The 22,056-nt window shown below is 48.9% G+C and overlaps 3 protein-coding genes across 11 annotated transcripts; all 3 read right to left on the minus strand.

Annotated features, from left to right (window-relative positions):
• Nucleotides 1-2,368: 2,368 nt before the first annotated feature.
• Nucleotides 2,369-3,339, minus strand: LENEP (lens epithelial protein). Its single transcript, XM_032154393.2, has one exon. The coding sequence runs from the start codon at nucleotides 3,315-3,317 to the stop codon at nucleotides 3,132-3,134; it is 186 nt and encodes a 61-aa protein (XP_032010284.1). The 5' UTR covers nucleotides 3,318-3,339; the 3' UTR covers nucleotides 2,369-3,131.
• A 474-nt stretch (nucleotides 3,340-3,813) lies between these two features.
• On the minus strand, nucleotides 3,814-13,335 carry FLAD1 (flavin adenine dinucleotide synthetase 1). Of its 8 annotated transcripts, none has more exons than XM_032154394.2 (8): nucleotides 13,210-13,335; nucleotides 12,540-12,764; nucleotides 8,087-8,831; nucleotides 7,232-7,379; nucleotides 6,682-6,780; nucleotides 6,412-6,601; nucleotides 4,139-4,212; nucleotides 3,814-4,023 (listed from the first exon to the last, which is right to left on the minus strand). In XM_032154394.2, the coding sequence occupies exons 2-8, from the start codon at nucleotides 12,618-12,620 to the stop codon at nucleotides 3,888-3,890; spliced, it is 1,473 nt and encodes a 490-aa protein (XP_032010285.1). In that variant the 5' UTR covers nucleotides 12,621-12,764; nucleotides 13,210-13,335; the 3' UTR covers nucleotides 3,814-3,887. The 8 variants fall into 8 exon arrangements, 7 of the variants coding, with proteins under 7 accessions (XP_032010285.1, XP_032010287.1, XP_032010286.1 ...); XM_032154396.2 differs by having other exon boundaries at nucleotides 12,977-13,271; XR_009213616.1 differs by lacking the exon at nucleotides 4,139-4,212 and adding an exon at nucleotides 4,252-4,360 and having other exon boundaries at nucleotides 12,540-13,272.
• Nucleotides 13,336-17,336: 4,001 nt separating this feature from the next.
• On the minus strand, nucleotides 17,337-22,016 carry CKS1B (CDC28 protein kinase regulatory subunit 1B). 2 transcript variants are annotated; one of them, XM_058439229.1, is made up of 4 exons: nucleotides 21,796-22,016; nucleotides 20,860-20,928; nucleotides 18,480-18,607; nucleotides 17,337-17,862 (listed from the first exon to the last, which is right to left on the minus strand). In XM_058439229.1, the coding sequence occupies exons 1-4, from the start codon at nucleotides 21,852-21,854 to the stop codon at nucleotides 17,810-17,812; spliced, it is 309 nt and encodes a 102-aa protein (XP_058295212.1). In that variant the 5' UTR covers nucleotides 21,855-22,016; the 3' UTR covers nucleotides 17,337-17,809. The 2 variants fall into 2 exon arrangements, with proteins under 2 accessions (XP_058295212.1, XP_032010303.1); XM_032154412.2 differs by lacking the exon at nucleotides 20,860-20,928 and having other exon boundaries at nucleotides 21,796-21,949.
• Nucleotides 22,017-22,056: the final 40 nt, after the last annotated feature.

Here is a 22,056-nt window from a genome sequence, read left to right on the forward strand (position 1 = left end):
AAAAAAAAAAAAAAAAAAAAAGACGCATTGACCTGCCAGGGATAAGAAATAAGCTCAAGTTGGAGTACTGTAGAGACTAGGCTGCTGTAAAGAATGGACAGGCTAAGCCGGGCGCGGTGGCTCAAGCCTGTAATCCCAGCACTTTGGGAGGCTGAGGCGGGCGGATCACAAGGTCAGGAGATCGAGACCATCCTGGCTAACACGGTGAAACCCTGTCTCTACTAAAAACACAAAAAATTAGCCGGGCGTGTTGGCGGGCGCCTGTATTCCCAGCTACTCGGGAGGCTGAGGCAGGAGAATGGTGTGAACCCAGGAGGTGGAGGTTGTGGTGAGCCGAGATCGTGCCACTGCACTCCAGCCTGGGGGACAGAGAAAGACTCCGTCTCAAAAAAAAAAAAAAAAAAAAAAAAAAGAATGGACAGGCTCTCCATGTACTGATGTGGGATCCTGAATCCTGTCCAAAGTTTATCAAAGGAAAAGAAGCAAAGTGCAGAACAGTGTGGAGAGTATGTTAACTAGGAAAAGTAATATATCCAGAATCCAGCCACCCCTCACTACTGCTATTGCTATAAACCTGGTCCGAGACCACCAACATGTCTGGCCTATATTGTGCCATTACCTCCTAACAGGTCACTCGTATTCTACCTTTGCTCCCCTGAAATCTATTCTCAACACAGCAGCCAGCTTGAGCCTTTTAAATAAAAAAACTCATTTTACACTCAACATCCTGCAATAGTTCCTCATTTCACTCAGCATAAAAGCTCAAATTCTTAGGCCCTCTATGACCTGCCCCCATTCCCACCTCCAGCTCGATTTCCACTTTTTTTTCTATAGTGCCTATCATCTAATAACATATACTTAAAAAAGGTTTATAGTTTGTCCTGTCCACCCCCTAAAATGTAAGCTTCACAAGTACAAGGATCTGTTTTGTTCACTGCTGTATCCAAAGACCCACAGTGACATATAGTATACACTCAATAACTCAGTATTTGTTGAATGAATAAAGATGCAGTTTATGCATAGACTGGAGTGTTCTCCAAGAAACTGGTAACCATGGTTGCCTCCAGGGGAAGCGCTAAAGGATTGGGGGATAGACGTAGAGACTTTTAACTATTGGAGTTCTTCTTCTTTTTTTTTTTTTTTTAATAAGATGAAGTCTCGCTCTGTCACCCAGGCTAGAGTGCAATGGTGCAATCTCGGCTCACTGCAACCTCCACCCCCCTTGTTCAAGCCATTCTCCTGCCTCAGCCTCCCAGGTAGCTGGGACTACAGGCATGCGCCACCACGTCCGGCTAATTTTTTTGTATTTTTAGTAGAGATAGGGTTTCACCATGCTGGCCAGGCTGGTCTCGAACTCCTGACTCAGGCGATTCACCCACCTCGGCCTTGTCCCAAAGTGCTGGGATTACAGACGTGAGCCACCGTGCCCGGCTTTTTTTTTTTTTTTTTTTTTTCTGAGACAGAGTTTCACCCTTGTCCCCCAGGCTAGAGCGCAATGGTGTGATCTCGGCTCACTGCAACCTCTGCCTCCCGGGTTCAAGTGATTCTCCTGCCTCAGCCTCCCAAGTAGCTGGGATTACAGGCACTCACCACCTTGCCCAGCTAATTATTTTTAGTAGAGATGCAGTTTCACCATGTTGGCCAGGCTGGTCTAGAACTCCTGACCTCAGGTGATCTGCCCGCCTCTGCCTCCCAAAGTGCTGGGATTACAGGTGTGAGCCACCATACCTGGCCTGGCCTAAAGTTCTTTACTCTGGGCATGTATCACCTTTACAAAAAGAACCTAGAAAAAAAAAAAGAGTTAACTAAGAAGAAGGCTGAGGAAGAGCTGGTCCCAGGCAGGGAGGAAGAGGGCACTATCTATAATCTCCAGGCCAGTGCCCCAAGTGACAAAGGGCTGGGGGATGATAACTGGCCCCCAGGAGGGTCCAGAGAATGCTGGATGGGAATCCCAGGGAAATATTGAACAGTTCTAAACAGGCTGGCTCTGAGGTTTGGGGGGCTGTGGGTGGGCACATCAGTAAGCATAAGCACCCCCTGAGCAAGACGATACACATGATTGGTGTATATCTACCACCGGGAGTAACTCATGGAAAATACTAGCTACCAAGAGGAAGTAAAGAGCTGATTCTGCTCAATCTAGCTGTTTATGTCCTGATAGGGCTGTGCCATGATAAGCCTGAGGGACCTGTGTGGCCACACAGGTGTCTTTCTCTTTTAACTTTGTATGTGAGCTGGGAGCTCTTGTAGCTCATGGGGTTCTACTTCCTTGATGAGCTGGGGACTAGCCTCAGCTCAGTGCTTTCCCCAAGATCCTCAGAGGCAGGAAGATGCCTGGACCAGGTCTTCTATTTGGGAAAGGGCTGGGTCCTCTGGGTTTCCACACACCCTTGGCCTCACAGATGAAGACTCTACTCAAGCTGGGTCCTTACCCACAGATTGAGAGGAAACTGGACTGTCTTCCACCCTCCCCACTCAGGAACCAGTGAGTCAGAAAACCTGGCTTTCAATCTCGGTTCTATTCAGGACAAGCTCCTTCCCTCCCTGGTCTGCACCCTGGCTCCCACACTGTTCTAGTGTTGACTTTTTCTGATTCCCCTTTAGACATTTAGAATCTTGGGCCTCAAGGCCTATGGATTATATTTATAATTCAGTGATTCTCAAACATATCTTAAGGGGCAGTCCGTTCTTGGTACTATGAGGGTATGGTAAGATCAACCATCTGAGCTGGTGGGCTCACTGTGCCAAGCTTGGAGGAGTGCCAGGTCTTGCCACAATCTTACTGGGGTCCTAGCCAGAGCAGTCCAAGCTCCTGCCCACCAGAGGTCCACCAGAGGCAGGGGTTGGGAATGAAGGAGGCTCAGAGATGAGGCAGGTCTGCAAGATGACACAGCTCAAAGCGGGATCCACACTTCACTCTTTACTCATTGTTTATGGCCCATCCTTGGTCAAGCACAGCTGGCCCCAGGAGTCTTGATGGCAATTGGGCTGGGGGCTAAAGAAGAGAATGAGAAGCTAAGGCAAACTCTGCCACAGAAGCTGCAGCTATGCCTCCTGTTTACTCTACCCAGCCCACCTGAGCGATGCCAGCCATGGTGCTGGTGGGGAGAGGAGGCAGTTCCCTGCCACCATTAATCCAGCAGTTCCTTGATACACCAGCAGCAGAGGAGGATGTAGGCGATTTCCTTCAGGGTCCGCTGGAAGCCCTCCCACCCTGTGCCCATCTTAATGACAGGCAACCGCAGCCCAGTGTCTCGAGGGGCCCCTCCGAGGAAGAAGGGTAGGGTTTGGGCTAGGGGCTGTGTCCGGGGCTGCATGTGGGCAGCAGTTCTGAGGAAGGGTGTGGGAGCTGCCTCTAGTGCCTTTTATCAACACTGTCCCCACCCCCCTCAGCCTCATGACTACAGAGACAAAGGATCCAGGGTCTAGCAAAGGGAAGGTTCTAGGCCTGGGAACAGGCTGAGTCAGCCCCTCTAGACAGGGATGGGAGGGTGGGGTTAGTGGGAGGGAGGGCCTGGCCACTCCATCTTTCATATTCCACAGCTAGGCCAAGGCAGCTTCCCCTTTTCCAGCCCGGGTGGTGCCCTGCCTGATTGCCCTTTTCCCAGTGGTTGGAACAACTCCTGCTTTCGCCCTCTGGTGGGCTCCTGCTGAGGCTGACATTGGGAACCATCAGTGAGAGCTCCTTTCCAGCCTGTTCTGCCCTGCCCCTGGGCCCCTTAGAGTGAGCACAGCCAGTCAGAGCTGGCAGCATTTGACCCACTTCTGCTTCTCCCATCCTCTGGAGCAGGAAGACACAGCTAGAGCAACAGGCACAGTGATTGGCATGGTTTATTGCCAGGTTATACCCCAGGACAGTGTCCTTCCCTCCCTCCTAGGGTGGGGGGTCATGTGCGGGAGTTCCGCTCCTCTTCTTCGTTCTCCAGTAGATAGGCTGGACGGTATGTGGGGTGTCCTCCTGGGCTCAGGCACTTCAGGGCCGGGTTCCGCACGGTATTCTCCCGACTCCCTAGTGATGTGTATCTGGAGCAGGGAGGGTGGAGGGCAAGCATGTGGTAGGCTGGGCGATCCTATTGGCCCTCCCTATCCCAGCACCCTAAAAACTCCCTTACCCATTCCCTTCCCCTAATACCCTTACCCTCGGTCATACAGGATACAGTATGGGACAAACAGCTGACGCAGAAAATCCCAGATGTCTCTGTAGGTCCAGTCCTGGGAGGTCAGAGTAATAGAATAGTCACAAATGCTCACCTCTCCCACTTCTACCCCTGCTGTCCTGGGAAGGCACCCATCCATGGCTCTTCTGCTCCCTTGGCCTCTGAGGGAGGGCTTGCTATCTGATTCTCTGGTATAGCTTGCTCTACGTATGCAAAGAGAAAGAGAAGGACTTCATCTTCTCCACTCTCTGCTTTCCATTCCTGAACCACCCTCTACTGCAAGGGTGGAGCTTGAGGAGGACAGGGAGAGACCATGTCTATTTTTTTTTGAGACGGAGTCTGGCTCTGTTGCCCAGGCTGGAGTGCAGTGGTGTGGTCTTGGCTCACTGCAACCTCTGCCTTCCAGATTTAAGCCATTCTCCTGCCTCGGCCTCCTGAGTAGCTGGGAATACAGGCATGCACCACCATAGCCAGCTAATTTTTGTATTTTTTTAGTAGAGATGGGGTTTCACCATGTTGGTCAGGCTAGTCTCGAAATCCTGACCTCGTGATACGCCCGCCTCGGCCTCCCAAAGTGCTGGGATTACAGGCGCGTGCCACCGTGCCCGGCCCTATTTTTTTTAGACAGGGCCTTTTCTGTTGCCCAGGCTGGAGTGCACTGGCATGATCATGGCTCACTACAGCCTCGACTTCCCTGGCTCAAGCGATCTTCCCGCCTCAGCCCGAGTAGCTGGGACTATAGGCATTGATCAGCCCACCTCAGCCTCCCAAAGTGCTGGGATTACAGGTGTGAGCCACTGTGCCTGGCCAGAGTTTTCTGTGATGATGGAAATGTTCTGTAGCTCTACTGTCTAATATGGTGGTCATTTGAAATGTGGCTAGTACAACTGAATAACTGTATTTTTTTTTTTTTTTTGAACGGAGTCTCACTCTGTTGCCCAGGCTGGTGTATAGTGGTGCCATCTTGGCTCACTGCAACCTCTGTCTCCTGGGTTCAAGTGACTCTCCTACCTCAGCCTCCTGAGTAGCTGGGATTACAGGTGCCTGCCACCACGCCCCGCTAATTTTTGTATTTTTAGTAGAGACTGGGTTTCATCATTTTGGTCAGACTGGTCTCAATCTCCTGACCTCAGGCGATCCACCTGCCTCGGCCCCCCAAAGTGCAGGGACTACAGGTGTAAGCCACTACGCCTGGCCTGTGTATGTGTGTGTGTGTATGTGTGTGTGTATATATATTTTTTTTTTTTTGAGACAGGGTCTTGCTCTGTCGCCCAGGCTGGAGTGCAGTGGTGCCATCTCAGCTCACTGCAACCTCCGCCTCCTGGGTTTAAGCGATTCTCCTGCCTCAGCCTCCCGAGTAGCTAGGACTACAAGCCACCACGCCTGGCTAATTTTTTGTATTTTTAGTAGAGACAGGGTTTTGCCATGTTGGCCAGGCTGGTCTCGAACTCCTGGCCTCAAGTGATCTGCCCGCCATGGCCTCCCAAAGTGCTGGGATTATAGGCGTAAGCCACTGCACCCAGACAGAACTGAATTTTTAATTGTACTTAATTTCATAAATTGAGGTATCCAGGCCGGGCGTGGTGGCTCACGCTTGTAATCCCAGCACTTTGGGAGGCCGAGGCGGGCGGATCACGAGGTCAGGAGATCGAAACCACGGTGAAACCCCGTCTCTACTAAAAATACAAAAAATTAGCCGGGCGTGGTAGCGGGCGCCTGTAGTCCCAGCTACTCGAAGAGGCTGAGGCAGGAGAATGGCGTGAACCCGGGAGGCGGAGCTTGCAGTGAGCTGAGATTGCGCCACTGCACTCCAGCCTGGGCAACAGAGCGAGACTCTATCTCAAAAAAAAAAAAAAAAAGTAAATAAATAAATAAATAAATAAATAAATTGAGGTATCCACATGCCGTCAAATTCATCCTTTTAAAGTATATAATTCAGTGGTTTTTAGTCATATGTATTTCATTCTAATTAATTAAAATTTAAGTATAAATAAATGATTAATGGCTATATTGGACAGCACAGGTCTAAGTCACTGTTCTGTCCACAGTAGGAAGCACAATGCCTGCTATTGAATTTGGGCTCAATAAATATTGGTCAAAAGGATGAATGAACAGACAGCACTGCCTCCCTTGGATGATGAGGCCCCTTCATCCAGGTTCCAGGCTCTAGCCTCTCCACTACTGCAGGTGAGCTAGGGTGCAGTGACTGCTGGGGCACGTGAGACTGAAGGTGATAAACCCTCTTCCCCATTACCAGCAGTGGGTTGATGCGCATGAATGCAGGCCAGCCTGGGTCAGTGGGGCTGAAAGGACAGAGGCTACAGGAGTAGGGGTCAGTCCGGCGGGTGCCCATAAGGACAGCCTCCAGCTGGGGGTGCCGTGCCTGCAGTTCACCCAGGGCCTGCTTCATGCTGCCCTCAGCTTCCAACATCTGCAGATTATACCTTAGGAAGAAACAGAAGTAGGGTCGGGAGTGGGCTCTGTCAAGCTTCTCTTGGAGCCCAAACCTCCAGGCCCCTAGTACCTCTTGATAGTGTCCTGTAGAAATTGTTCCAGCTCAGGGAAAGGGGAGATGCTGCGGATATACAGGATCTGGAGGGGGTCTGGAACATCAGGTAATTTCCTGCAGAGGGGTAAGAATCCACAGGCTTGCGAGCATGGACAAGGAAATGGCTCCCCTGAAACAGCTCACTGTTCTCTTTGGCCCCTAGGACAGACTCTCACCCCTTCTCCCTTTTCCTTGTCCTTTCCATCCATTAGACCCACTTCCTCTGGGAAGCCCACTCTGACCTTTCACCTCTCAAATCTAAGCATGCATCCCTTGTTCAGGTATGTAAATCTCTCATCTCCCCAGCAGGACTGTGACCTCCCTGTGGTCAGGGATAGTGGCCTGCACATCCATACACAAGGCCAGGCACATATCACATACTCAGTATGGTGGGAGAATGGAACTGAGAGGTCACCATGACTATCTCCCTCTTGAATTCCACCTATACACCCCCTTTCTCCTTGCTTTCTGGGATGTGGAACTGGAGAAACAGATCGGGGTCTTGTCTCCCAGGGGGCAGGCTCACCTCTGCACAGCTGCATGGAAGAGGTGCAGGAGGGCAGTGCAGTCTTTGCCCCCGTTGAAGCCCACACAGAGCTGGGTGAGGCTGTACTGAGCCAGGGCGGTCTCAATGGTCTGTAGGGCACCTGCCACCTTTTTCCCCAAAGAAGACCCTGCCAAGCAGGCAGGGAAGAGGGCATCAGATGGACACATATGGCTATCAAAGGGGAGTGAAGGCATGCTGCCCTTGCTTAAACCCTTCAGTATCTTCCCAGTGTTCCGAGGATAAAGTCCAAACTCCTTCATGCTGCCCACTAGGCCCTGCAGTCTGCCCCTGACCTGCCATCTACCACCCAGCCACACCTCACGGTAGCCTCAGTGTCATTCCTTCGTAGCAGGGGGGTGTGGGGTGTGGGCTTCCTTCCATTCCCCTAAACCCCATGCTGCTTCCTTGCAGGCCCTCATTCATACTGTTGGCTCTTGCCCACCTACTGGTCTGACCAAATCCTCCTTATCACTCAGTTTATGTCATTTGGCCTTCTCTGACCCCAGATCAAGGCTGATCTCCCTGCTGTGGGAGATCACTCCCTTCATCACCCCATGCAGGATCACCTGTTTAATGTCCATCTTTCTTGTTAAAACACTGGTCCATAAGAGCAGGGCATATATTATCCTATTGAGCCATATCCCCAACACCTAGCACAGTGCTGATGAAAGTAGGTACTCAATCAACATTTATTGGAAGAATAATGAATTAACAGAAGCTATCTTCTGCCCTCTCTGGGATTTGCAGGAAGCACCCAACAGCCCCTGCATTACTGAGATCTGGGGTGCCACCAATGGCTTTGGGCATATTGCCCCTCCTCCATAATGTCCCTACCTGATTCAGCGAGTTTGTATACAACCTCACTGGCCTGCTCCACGGCGTTGGGCATGTAGGGGATCAGCGATCCCTGGGGCAAACGGGCAGTCAGGTAGGCCAGGCATTCCTCCAGGGGTCCTTCTTCCTCTGAGTCTAGAGTCAGCTTCACCTGATAGTAGTTGCTGCCCCAGTCAGGGTAGGAACCCAGGCCAAGCCTACGTCCAAAGTGGGCCTGGGCCTCAGCCAGAATTGGGGCGATGGAGGCTTCATCAGCAGCCACATATAGCTCCTTTGAGTGGAACTGAACAGCTGGGTTTTGGAACAGTCCCTTCATCCCCTCCAGCACCCGCCGCAGCAGCTCTGGAATGCCTGGGAAGAGGTAGACGTTTCGGACGGAGACCAGAGGGAATCTGAAGGGATGACCAGTGCGAGGATCTGTGCCGTAATGCAGGCGGGCAGAGGAGGGCACCAATGACAGCTTCTCCCAGCCTTCCCCTCCTAGGGCTTTGGTGGCTGCTTCCAACTCAGGGTGTGGCTTCAGCTCATCCCCAAAGGCCTGTGCCACTGCCTCAAAGGTCACATCATCATGAGTGGGGCCGATGCCCCCTGCTGTGAGGACATGGGTGAAGCGGTTGGAGAAAGAGGTGACTTCAGCTGCAATGGTGGCTACCTCATCAGGTACAACTGAGACTCGGCAAACCTGGACCCCTAGGGAGCGCAGTGTCCGGCACAGAAAGAAGGTGTTGGTGTCCTGAGTGTGTCCCTGGGGGTTGAAGGGGAGGATGGGGCCATCAGTACTGTAGGGATGAAGGGGAGGGGTTGAAGATGATGGCTGCATCCACCTGATGATGCAGTGCTCTGCTTCTTGAAGGACACCACCTCAGGCTGCTGAGGGGCCTGGACTGGACACAAGAGTGGGAAAATCCATTTGTTTGTTTTCAAAGCTGGGTCTCTGTCACCCAGGCTGGAGTATAGTGGCTCAATCACAGCTCACTGCAGCCTCAACTTCCTGGGTTCAAGGGCCACCTCAGCCTTCCGAGTAGCTGGGACTACAGGTGCATGCCACCATACTCAGCTCATTTAAAATTTTTTTTGTAGAAATGGGGTCTCGCCACGTTGCCCAGGCTGGTGTTGAATTCCTGGTCTCAAGTGATCCTCCTGCCTCAGCCTCCCAAAGTGCTGGAATTATAGGTGTGAGCCACCACACCTGGCCTGCTTTCTTCTTTCTGTCCCCACTGCCACCAAGCAGGTCCTTAGCACCTTTCACCTGGACAATGGCGACAGCTTGCTGGCCAGGCTCCCAGCCTCCAGTCACAGTGCTCTGCTCTGTCTCCTGAGTAACCTTTTTAATGCGTCACTGTGATTTCATCACTCTTGGACTCAAAAGCCATTTGTTGTTTCCAACTGTATACAGAAGAAAGTTCAAATTCCTTTGCAGAGTATTTGGGGCTGTCTGTGGCGTATACCCTATCTTCTTTTCCAGCCCCATCTCCCTCTAATTGTCTACAAAGGCTTTAGTGGTTAAGGGTCTGTGTTCTGATGGCCGGGCATGGTGGTTCATGCCTGTAATTCCAGCCCTTTGGGAGGCGGTGGGGGGTGGCTCGCTTGAGCTCAGAAGTTCGAGACCAACCGGCACAATATGGTAAAACCCCATCTCTACAAAAAAATACAAAAATTAGCAGGGCGTGGTGGTGCATGCCTATAGTCCCAGCTTCTTGGGAGGCTGAAGTGGGTGGACTGCTTGAGCCCAGGAGGCAGAGACTGCAGTGAGCCGAGATCATGCCACTGTACTCCAGCCTGGGTGACAGGGACCCTGTCACCAAAAGAAAAAAAAAAGATCTGTTTTGGAGTAAGGGAGCATCAGGCATTAGGCTGGAATCCCATCTCTACAACTTCCTAGGTATGTAACCCTGGGCAGGTTTCTCAACCTCTCTGACCCTCAGTTTCATCATTAATTGGGATTTTTTGCCGACCAGGTGTGGTGGCTCACGCCTGTAATCCCAGCATTTTTGGAGGCTGAGGTGGGAGGATTGCTTGAGCCTAGGAGTTCGAGACCAGCCTGGGCAACATGGTGAAACCCTGTCTCTACAAAAAAATTAAAAAATTAGCTCTGGCCTAGGCGACAGTGAGACTTTGTCTCAAAAAAAAAAAAAAAAAAAAAAAAAAAAAAAAAAGGCTGGGCAAGGTGGCTCATGCCTGTAATCCCATCACTTTGGGAGGCTGAGGTGGCAGAATTGCTTGAGGCTGGCTTGTTTAACATAGCGAGAACCCCGTTTATAAAACAAATGCACACAGAAAAATAAAATTTTAAAGAAGAAAAAAAGTGCCAATTTCGTGGGATTGTTGTGTGGGGTTGTTGTGAAGATTAGTAAAATCACAGATATGTGATGTATAGCACACTGCCAGACTCTAGTAGGCACTTAAAATATAGGGGTCACCAGCCTGGCCAAAATGGTGAAACTCTGTCTCTACTAAAAATACAAAAAATTAGCTGGGCGTGGTAGGCGCCTGTAGTCCCAGCTACTCGGGAGACTGAGGCAAGAGAATGGCATGAACCCGGGAGGCGGAGCTTGCAGTGAGCCGAGATCGCGCCACTGCACTCCAGCCTGGGCGACAGAGCGAGACCCCATCTCAAAACAAACAAACAAACAAACAAACAAACAAAACCCACAAAAATTAGCCAGGCGTGGTGGCAGGTGCCTGTAATCTCAGCTACTGGGGAGACTGAGGTGAGAGAATTGCCTGAACCTAGGAGGCAGAGGTAGCTGTGAGCTGAGATTGCGCCATTTGCGCTCCAGCCTGAGCAACAGGAGCCAAACTCCATCTCACAAAAAAAAAAAAAAAAAATAGGGGTCAGGGCCGGGTGAGGTGGCTCACGCCTGTAATCCCAACATTTTGGGAGGCTGAGGTGGGTGGATCACTTGAGCTCAGGAGTTTGAGACCAGCCTGGCCAACATGGCGAAATCCCATCTGTCCCTACTAAAAATACAAAAATTAGCCAGGTGTGGTGGCACATGCCTGTAGTCCCAGCCACTTGGGAGGCTGAGACAGGAGAATTGCTTGAACCTGGGAGGTGGAGGTTGCAGTGAGCCAAAATTGATCACGCCACTGCACTCCAACCTGGGCAACAGAACAAGACTCTGTCCAAAAAAAAAAAAAAGGGTCTATTAAGGCTGAGTGCAGTGGCTCATGCCTGTAATCCCAACTACTTGGGTGGCTGAGGCATGAGAACTGCTTGAACGCGAGAGGTGGAGGTGCAGTCAGCTGAGATCCCACCAGTGCACTCCAGCCTGGGCAACAGAATGAGACTATCAAAAAAAAAAAAAAAAGACAAATTTACAAAGAATATTAAAAAAGATTATTATTAAAACTTGACATTTGGCCAAGCTCGGTGGTTCATGCCTATAATCCCAGCACTTTGGGAGGACGAGGTGTGGGAGGATCGCTTGAGCCTAGGAGTTTGAGACCAGCCTGGGCAACATAGTGAGACCCTGTTTCTGCAAAATAAATAAATAAATAAGCCAGGTGTGGCGGCTAACACCTGTAGTCACAGCAACTACAGAAGCTGAGGCAGGAGGACTGCTTGAGCCTGGAAGATGGAGGCTTCAGTGAGCTGTGACTGTGCCACTGCACTCCAGCCTAGGTGACAGCACAAAATCCTGTCTCAAAAACAAAAAAAACCCTGTCATCTGTTATGTCCTCTAGTAAGACTTTCCTGATCATTCAGAGGGGATTCATCCCTTCTAGTACCTTCCTTCTAGCTCACTTATCCACTACGTACCTTGAGTCATTTCCAAAAAGGCTGGGTAAAACTCTTTTTTTTTTTTTTGAGACAGTTTCGCTCATGTTGCCCAGGCTGGAGTGCAATGGCACGATCTCAGCTCACTGCAACCTCCACCTCCCAGGTTCAAGCAATTCTCCTGTCTCAGCCTCCCGAGTAGCTGGGATTACAGGCATGCACCACCACGCCCGGCTAATTTTGTATTTTTAGTAGAGATGGGGTTTCTCCATGTTGAGGCTGGTCTCGAACTCCTGACCTCAGGTGATCCACTGGCCTCGGCCTCCCAAAGTGCTGGGATTACATGCGTGAGCCACCACGCCCGGCCAAAACTCTTAAATATACAATACATACACCCGTACCTCCTCTACTCAAGGGGCTTCCTGTCATTGTTGTGTAGCCCCTCTACCCTCTACCCTACTGCTTGGTAAATTGCAATGACCTTTTTATTTTTCTTTTTTTCAATCAGCTCTCTCAGGTTGAAAAATTGTAGGGACTTTGCTACAAGTTTTTCAGTAGAGTAATTGAAAGAATGAGGGTTAATTTTCCTCCAATATGCTGGATTCACTCCAGGATCATACTGCGGCAAGGAGGCTCCCACCCTGTTTCACCTCCCTCCATGGAGGGATGTGCAGCAGGCCCTTAAGGACAGGAGAACGCCGCGCCCTCCCCCCTTTTCTGTCCCAGACACACCTTAAGGATCTCATCTCCGACAATGATGATGCCAGCCGTCACGCTGCGCCCCGGGGAAAGTTCAGAGGCCCTAGATATCATGGTCCTGCCTTCTCTGCCCCTCGGCAAGGCCCTCCAGTAGCCACCCAGACCCCCAAATAGGGGTCGCAAGCACGGGGGGCCCGCCAGGTCTACAGGGCACTGGGGGCCATAGCCTGGGAACAGGGGGTCCTGGGTCGAGGGAACCTGGAGAAGCCAGAAAGGACAATGGGGGAGAGCAGGCCTGCGCGTTCCTCCTTAGAGGACGACCCTAGTCTTCTCTAACCAGATCCTTGACAAGCGACTCCTTTGTTCCTGTCTCTGTAATAAACGTGTTCCCAAATCCCAACCCATGTCCTTTTAAATGTCTTCTAAGCTTAGCTCTAGTCTTAAAAACTTCTTCTCCCTTGAGAACCTACCACTTTAAGTGTCTTCCGTTTGCTGAGCTGGTCTCAAGTGTCTGCTCTATCTTGGGCATCTCTACCCCTTTAAATGTCTACCTTATCCTGGGCCTTGGCCCTTTGCAATGCATTCGCTCTCTACCCTGGACCAAAATCCCGTCTCTTTCTACTTCAGGCTCCTGCACCCTTTCTAGCCCAGAATCCCTTCTTCCCACCAAGCTTCAGGTTACTGAGCTCTCTTAGACTCTCACCTGCCTGTTCTGCCCCTTCACCGGGTCTTTCCCTTGTTCCTTTCCTCATGTCCCGGGGCAGCTTCCGTACTTAAAGTCCCGCCTTACACCTAGCTGACATTGAATGGTGATTTTGGCTGTCGCTTAGACTCTTCCAGGGTCCCATTGGTATATTCAACTGTCGCTCTCAGGCTTTAGCCAGTGGGTGGCAGCAGGGCCGGATTGTTATAGGCGACAACCACGTGGTCACTTCTCGCCCGGAAATACGGGGGCCGGACCTCAGCCCACGGTCGGGGGCGGGACCTCGGGAGTTTAGGGCGGGAAAGGAGCAGTGGTTGAAGGTGCTGTAAGGCCCTCGGGGAGTTTCTGGTGCTGGATTCAAGTAGTTGTTATGCATATGTTGCTTTGTTTTGTCTTGTTTAATGGGTCAGTTAGCCATGGTTTAAGCTGTTTTCATTCACCGTGACTCTAACGCTAGGCTAAGGGCTTTTACTGGAGTGAGAAAGGATCTTATTTTATAGTAGAAGGAAGTTGGAGGGACACCGAGAAAGATTATCACCATTGTCTGTCGGGTATGAAGACCTTGGAGTAAGTGAGCTTTTGATGTGTGGAACCTTAATTTATCTCTAGTATAATAGACAAAACGAATTACTTAAACGTCTTTGACAAGAAAGAGTCCAAAAACCCTCTTTTCCTCCGCCTTGCTCCAGATGGTGCTTAGTTCAAATGACACCTTTCCCAGTTATTTGGTCTTGTAGGTGCAAATGAGGCAGCGAATAGGGAGTGCCTTCCATGTTTACTCTGGATCCTCACATCATCGGAGCTTACCCCCATTTCAGTTGCCTTTGTTCTAAAAGTACATCTTAAACTTTTTTCCAATAATAATCTGGGGATCTTTTCATATGCAGATTGATTCAGTAGGTTTGGTTGGGGCCTGAGATCTGCATTTGGCTAGTTCCCATGTGATGGTGATCCCACTGCTCTATGGACTGCATTTTGAATGGTAAGGGCCTGAATTCATTCTTTTTGTTTTTTTGATACAGAGTCTCCCTCTGTCACCCAAGCTGGAGTGCAGTGGCGCGATCTCGGCTCACTGCAAGCTCCGCCTCCCGGGTTCATGCCATTCTCCTGCCTCAGCCTCCCGAGTAGCTGGGACTATGGGCGCCCGCCACCACGCCCGGCTACTTTTTTTTGTATATATATATATATTTAGTAGAGACGGGGTTTCACTGTGTTAGCCAGGATGGTCTCGATCTCCTGACCTCGTGATCCGCCCGCCTCGGCCTCCCAAAGTGCTGTGATTACAGGTGTGAGCCACCGCGCCTGGCCGAATTCATTGTTTGTAGCACTGCTAAACCACACCTTGCCAAATTTTACTCTTCAAAACCCTTGGTCGGGCGCAGCACTTTGGGAGTCTGAGGAGGGAGGATTGCTCGAGCTCTCTCAATTTAAAAAAAAAAAAAAAAGGCCGGGCGCGGTGGCTCACGCCTGTAATCCCAGCACTTTGGGAGGCCGAGGCGGGCGGATCACCTGAGGTCAGGAGCTGGAGACCAGCCTGACCAACATGGAGAAACCTCGACTCTACTAAAAACACAAAAAATTAGCCGGGCGTGGTGGCGGGCGCCTGTAGTCCCAGCTACTCGGGAGGCTGAGGCAGGAGAATGGCGTGAACCTGGGAGGTGCAGCTTGCAGTGAGCCGAGATTGTGTACTGCACTCCAGCCTGGGCGACAGAGCGAGACTCTATCAAAAAGAAAAAAAAAAAACCCTGTAAGATACATATCATGCTCGTTTTACAGATGAGGAACAGGCTCAGAAAGGTGAAGGGATGCCACACAACCACAAAACACAGTGAATGGTAGATTCAGGTGATCAGGCGTCTAGACCATTCTTTTAAGTAATAAGCCCTTTTTTTTTTTGAACCAGGGTCTCTCTGTTGCCCAGGCTCGAGTGCGGTGGCACAAGCACCGTTCACTGCAGCCTCGACCTCCTGGGCTCAAGTGATCCTCCCATTTCAGACTCCAGAGTAGCTGGGACCACAGGGGCGCCCCACCATCCCTGGCTAATTTTTGTATTTTTAGTAGAGATGGGGTTTGGTCATGTTGCGCAGGCTGGTCTTAAACTGGGCTCAAGTGATTCCCTGCCTTGGCCTCCCAAAGTATTGGGATTACAGGTGTGAGCCCCCGTACTTGGCCCTCATTTCTTTCAATTATAAAAAGTCAGCTCTTTGGAAAAAAAAAAAGGGCAAAACAAGAATTCCACTTGCCTAGTAAACCACATGTTCCAATATCTTTATTAGTAATACAGGTGATATTTGATCCCCTCCCAAAACAGAATACCAAGTCTGGTCCAGTATTTTCCCAGTGGATTCTCAAGCTTAAGTGTACATCAGAATCAGCTGGAGAGCTTGTTAAAACATTGCTGTGCCGAATCCTGAGTTTAGGATTCAGTAGGTCTAGGTTGGAGCCCAATAATTTGCATTTCTAATGAGTTTTCCCGATGTTGATGCCTGCTATTTTAGGAATAAGTGGATGGAAGACAGGAAAAATGGGAGAGATTAATATCCTTCCTTAGTACTAGTATTTTTTTTTTTTTGACACGGAGTCTCGCTCTGTTGCCCAGGCTGGAGTGCAGTGGCGCAATCTTGGCTCACTGCAGGCTCCACCTCCCGGGTTCACGCCATTCTCCTGCCTCAGCCTCCCGAGTAGCTGGGACTACAGGCGCCCACCACCTCGCCCAGCTAATTTTTTTGTATTTTTAGTAGAGACGGGGTTTCACTATGTTAGCCAGGATGGTCTCCACCTCCTGACCTCATGATCCGCCAGCCTCGGCCTCCCAAAGTGCTGTGATTACAGGCGTGAGCCACCATGCCCGGCCACTTAGTACTACTGTTTTGTTAGACTAGAGGGGAAGTTATTATTCTGTGGAATGTTTTTTTTAAATTGAGACACAGCCTCTGTCGCCCAGGCTGAGTGCAGTGGTGTGATCTTGGCTCACTTTCACCTCTGCCTCTCGGGTTCCAGCGATCATCTGACCTCAGCCTCCTGAGGAGCAGGGATTACAGGCACATACCACGCCCGGCTAATTTATTTATTTTTTTTTTGAGACAGTTTCACTCTTGTTGCCTAGGCTGAAGTGCAATGGCGTGATCTCAGCTCACTGCAACCTCTGCCTCCCAGGTTCAAGCGATTCTCTTGCCTCAGCCTCCGGAGTAGCTGGGATTACAGGCATGTGCCACCACGCCCGGCTAATTTTGTATTTTTAGTAGAGATGGGGTTTCACCATGTTGGCCAGGCTGGTTTCAAACTTCTGACCTCAGGTGATCCATCCACCTCAGCCTCCCAAAGTGTTGGGATTACAGGCATGAGCCACTGCACCCAGCCTAATTTTTGTATTTTTAGTAGAGACGGGAGTTGCACCATGTTGGCCAGGCTGGTCTCGAACTCCTAACCTCAAGTGATCTGCCCTCCTTAGCCTCCCGAAGTGCTGGGATTACAGGCGTAAGCTACCACGCCCGGCCTGGAATGTTTTCTTAAACAGCTACATTTTGCACCTGTTTTCTCAAAGCTTAGTTCTTTACCTACCTGCATAAGATGCCTGAAATCTTTACCCCCAGTCCACACTCCAGACCAATTAAGAATCCTTAAGAATGACTCAGGCAGGCATCAGTGCTTGTAAACCTCCCCAGGTGATTCCAATGCCCAACCAAAGTTAAGAACAGCTGAAAACCTTCCCCAACCAAGGGGCACAGTGAATAGGTCATAGGTGTGCCTATGATTCCTATTAGGAATTGGGACACACAAGCAGCCCCTGACTGATAGCGTCCTTTTATCCGTGTGTGCCATTCAAATATTGGGACTATGTTAAAGGCAGCACCCTGACTGTAGGAAGCAGTTCATTTGTTTGGATGAGATGAAGTTGTCCCTATATAACCTCTACCTCAGGCTAGTAGTTAGAGTGAAATATATTTCAGTAGATGCTTGACAGCAAGTCTGCTTAAAGTAGATTAAAAACCAGTTATCTCAATGTTAAACCTCATTATCAGCAAAGAGCTGAGCTTCATTATCAAACTGAAGGGCATATAATTAGAACCATGATATTGATGATGCTCACCCTGAGTGAGGGGGAAAAAACCCTTACAATTACAGCATTAGATTATAAAAACTTCCTCTTTAATCAAGGCTTTTAACATGAAGAGATTTCTTGAATAAAATGGAAAGTTTCCAGTACAATGAAACATAAATCCACAAGTCACCATACATACAACACCCGGGAGGAAAAAACAAAAACAGGAAGTTTACATGATCCCTGTAACGGCCATGGTCTCAAACTCAGATGCTTCCTTTATCTGCCAAGTGTGTTCCGGATACAGAGCACATCATGGCTTCTGGGGTCACACTCAGCTGAGGCTGTGGGTCCACAGAGCACTCATCTGGCTGGGCTATGGTGGTGGTGGCTCTACTCAAGAAGCAAAGCAGTTACCAGCACATTGAAACAGTGTATTGAACATCTTTTAAATATCAAAGTGAGAAACAAGAAGGCAACATAATAATGTTATCAGAAAGATGTTAGGAAGTAAGGGCAGCTGTGTAAAGCTTGAGGCTGAAAAGTAGCTTGCCAGCTTCATTTCTTTGGCTTCTTGGGTAGTGGGCGCCGGAACAGCAAGATGTGAGGTTCTGAAAGAGTGAGGGAAATCTAAGAGACAAGCTCACACCATTCAATGTACAACCTATAGTGTATTCCACTACCACCTCCCCAGCTATCACCCACTCAGATCTTTATAACTAAATACTTAAGCATATGGCCTTAGAAGCAGACCCAGGAGTCTGGACTGTCTGCCAAGTACAGAATTGTTAATATCAGTTCTTTTGCTATGTTTATACAGCCCCAGGGTGTCCTTTATTAGTTTTGCCTGGCAGCTGGGTGTCTGGTGTCTTATCAATAAATATACTTTCCTTTGCTTATTTAGAATACATCCAAGAATGTTTTCTGATGGAGAATGAGGCAGGGGCTATGACCAGGCTATATGTGGCCTTAAAAAGAATACCCTCTGATTGAATGAAAGATTACAGGAGGTTTTTCAATGACAGGTTGTCTCTGAACTTCCCAGATATTTTAGTCTTATTTTTGGTCACTAGTTTTTTTTTTTTTTTTTTTTTTTAAATCCCCCACGACTGGAGGGGGAAGGAACCAGTAAACCATTTCCTATCTCCCTAGTTGGGTTATACAATCTTATTCCTTCATTCTCTCAGTGTAGCAGTTCTATATGGTTGTTTTTAGCCAGTGCACTGACCTGGTTCATGGATCATATAATGGACCCATCCCTGACTCTGCTGAACGCCAAGATTCCTCCATTCAGATTCAGACATCAAATGGGTTTTAGGGACCAGCTTGGCTATGTCCTTGGGCAGCATGACATGTCTGTAACAGAAACAGGGAAGTGGGGAATTTATGTTAGTACCAGATACAGTCTCTTAGACAAATGCCTGTTTACAAGGCCAAGAAAGGAAAGAAAAACTGGTTTTTTATGTCAGAGTTTATATAATTTTATTGTGGGGTAGCAGCAGCTAGAAATACAGGCTATGTTATATAAATTCCGAGAGTATATTAAAAATATAAATTAGTGAATAATTCCAGTGAATGAGCACTTAAGTTCCAGGCACATTTTCTCTGCCTTCATGGACCTTATAGTCTTCTAGTTGATTACCTACAACATAATGGGAGCCCCACGGAGCACACAGTGTTAATAATTAGAAGGAAGGAAGAGAAGTTATTTTGTGGAGAGGAAAGGCCTTTTATGAAGTACTGTGTGGACAAGTTATCACAAAGGATGAAATGAAATATCTTGTCCTTTAAAATCTAAGCCAGGCATGGTGGCACAAACCTATAGTCCCAGCTACTCGGGAGGCTGAGGCAGGAGGGTCATTTGAACCCAGGAGTTTGAAAAAGATACAGTATGAAGTTTGAACTCTGATTAAAATACAGAAGAAACAGGCCAGGGGCAGTGGCTCATGCCTGTAATCCCAGCATGTTGGGAGGCTGAGGTGGTGGATCACTTGAAGTCAGGAGTTGGAGACCAGCCTGACCAACAACGTGAAACCCCGTCTCTACTAAAAATACAAAAATTAGCCAAGTGTGGTGGCATGCACCTGTAATCCCAGCTATTTGGGAGGCTGAGGCAGGAGAGAATCCCTTGAATCCAGGAGGCAGAGGTTGCAGTGAGCTGAGATCTGGGCGATAGAGATTCTGTCTCAAAAAAAGAGGAAAAAAAAAAAAAAAGAAAAAAGAAAGGGCTGCAATGCACAATGGTTGTGCCTGTGAATAGCCACTGCACTCCAGTCTGGGCAACAAAGCAAGACCTTGTCTCTTAAAAAAAAATTAAATCTATCCTGAATCTTATCTTCCTAACTCTGGAGGGGATGTACCTTGAGACTTTCTGGGTAAATTCCGTGCTTTTCCAACCAAGGATAAGTCTCCCTTCATAGCAAAAAAATTATTACCCTGATGTGAATCAAACTAATCCACATAGTCTTCGTCATGCTCAATGAAAATGTACTAAGTTCTCCCTCTGTGCTAGTAACGGTGGTTCCCCACCATTCTCCTAAAAGAAAAAATTCTAGTCCAAATATAATGAAAATAGCTCACATTCTAACACCACCCTGGCACGAAATTTGGCTTCAATACATAGACCAAAAAACCCCTCTTAAACCAAAATGCCACTGCCAAGAGTTTCATCTTCCAGGGGATGAAATGGTGATTCCTTCCCAGCTCTACAAATCTCTTACAAGCACATACAGTTTTAAGTTAGTTTAGTTCAGATGTAGAGGAAAACAGCTGAGGAAAATAAAGTTAATTATATCAAAGGAGGGTCTGGAGTCGTCTTGGCATAAAGATGATTATATATTTGTCAATGCAATCGAGTTCTCTGGAAGACCCAAAGCCCTGAACTAGGCTGGGTGAAGAGACACAAGCAAGTTTTCATTTTCTCTTCTCCAACTGAGGAGACAAGATACAAACCACGAAGTGGTCTTAATTATTACAATTAATACAGATTAGCATAATGCCAACATTTGTGGAATCCTGTGTCTTCCCTTATTCCCAATCTAGATTATGCACTTAAAATTTATGAAACCCGAATGCCACATCCAGTGCCAGGATTCCATCATCAGCACCCTTGGCAGATGGCTATCCAGTGTCTTCTAAACAATTTCAGTCAAGAGGTGCTTTCTCCCACATACCTTTTTCTCAGGGTCTCATCTCAGGCTCTGCCCTCTAGGAAGCTTTCCCCAACTTTCCCTCTTCCTTTTTTCCTCTCAGTATTTTAAATTTCATGTTCAAGGGTACATGTGCAGGTTTGTTATATAGGTAAAATCCTGACTCCGGGGTTTGGTGTACAGATTATTTCATCACCCAGGTACTAAGCATAGTACCCGATAGTTTTTTTTTTTTTTTCCCCTGAACCTCTCCCTCCTCCCACCCTCCTCCCTCAAGCAGGCCCCAATGTCTGTTGTTCCCCTCTTTCTGTCCCTGTGTTCTCATCTCCGACATACAAATGAAAATACGCGTAGTTTACTACTGGTTTCGTTTTCAATGGTGGTGAAAGAGACATCACGCTGAATTGGCCCTTAAGACACTCCCCCGCCCCCACACCAAGCCCAGGGAAGAAGACCCACCGAAAGTAAGAGGTCAGCCTCCAAGGCGGTGGCGGCGGGGGTTCTCGAAGGGTGGGGTGGGGGAGCGTCCTGGAGTTAGCAAAAGTAGGGGACTGACTTTCTAGCCCCACCTCAACCCCCGCGCACAGCTAGGAAGCCGCAGCCTTCGGGTCGCCAGTTCTCTCTCCTTAGCAAGTCTTGTGTGCTCCCATCACACCCTGTAATGGCTCCTAGCATAGAGTGTATCACCTTTCTGGTGTCTGTCGGTACCACCCACAGATTTTTAAGTTTGTGAACAGCAGAGATCATGTGTTATCCTTGCACTTTAGCAGAACACCTGAAACCTGTTAAGTATTCCGTAACTGTTTCCTTTGATATTTAAAGGGCATCTATTAGACCCATATTAAGTATTTTCTCAATGCTCCTAGCCAGTTTTATTCCATTGCAGTCCCAAGCGATCCCTGTCCTTACACAAGCCAGACAACCACGCCCCTTGTCTTTTTCACGAGTTAATAAGCAATATTCAACTCTCTCAGCGCTACTCTCGCATTAGGGACGCGAGGAAACTTCCAGCTCCGCTTTTGCTACGTTCTCCCACTGGATTCGACAAGATTACTGTGAAACAAACAGTCTCTATAAGGCAAGTTAAGTTTGCCCGATAAAGTTCAGAGAATGATCCAGAAACCCTCATGGGTGAGGGTGGTCAGTACTCTAACCACGCCCACCCCTCCCTCCTCTCAACTGAGAGCCCACGCCAAATTCGCAACCACTTTATTGTTTTACGAGCGCCTCCCATCTCCGCACATGCGCCTTACGCCTTCACCAATATCACACCCTTGCCCGTTCACATCTCGTACGCATGCGCCAATTCTATCGTCTCAGTTCCTGTTACTAATTCCTTGTCCCCTCAGCGGCCAAAGCTCACGACCTCGCTATTGCTCCCGCGCCAGAACTAACCGATACTCAAACTCCTCGTCGTCGTATTTGTCCGAATAGTAAATTTGTTTGTGCGACATGATCGCTCGATTTGCTAGCCTTCAGCCCCGCGCCGCCAACCTCCAAGCAACTCCCAACAGCACGCGCTCCCACCCACTTTGGCCTCGCTTTCAAACACGCCGCCCGCACTTCCTATTGGTCCGTTTGGCTCGAGGCGGGACAGCTCTACTTTCAAGCCTCCGATTGGCTTAGATTTACTTCTCTTCTGGTCCTTATTGGAGG

This window comes from Hylobates moloch, unplaced genomic scaffold (assembly GCF_009828535.3).
Source record: "Hylobates moloch isolate HMO894 unplaced genomic scaffold, HMol_V3 SCAFFOLD_5, whole genome shotgun sequence".
Lineage (NCBI taxonomy): Eukaryota > Metazoa > Chordata > Mammalia > Primates > Hylobatidae > Hylobates > Hylobates moloch.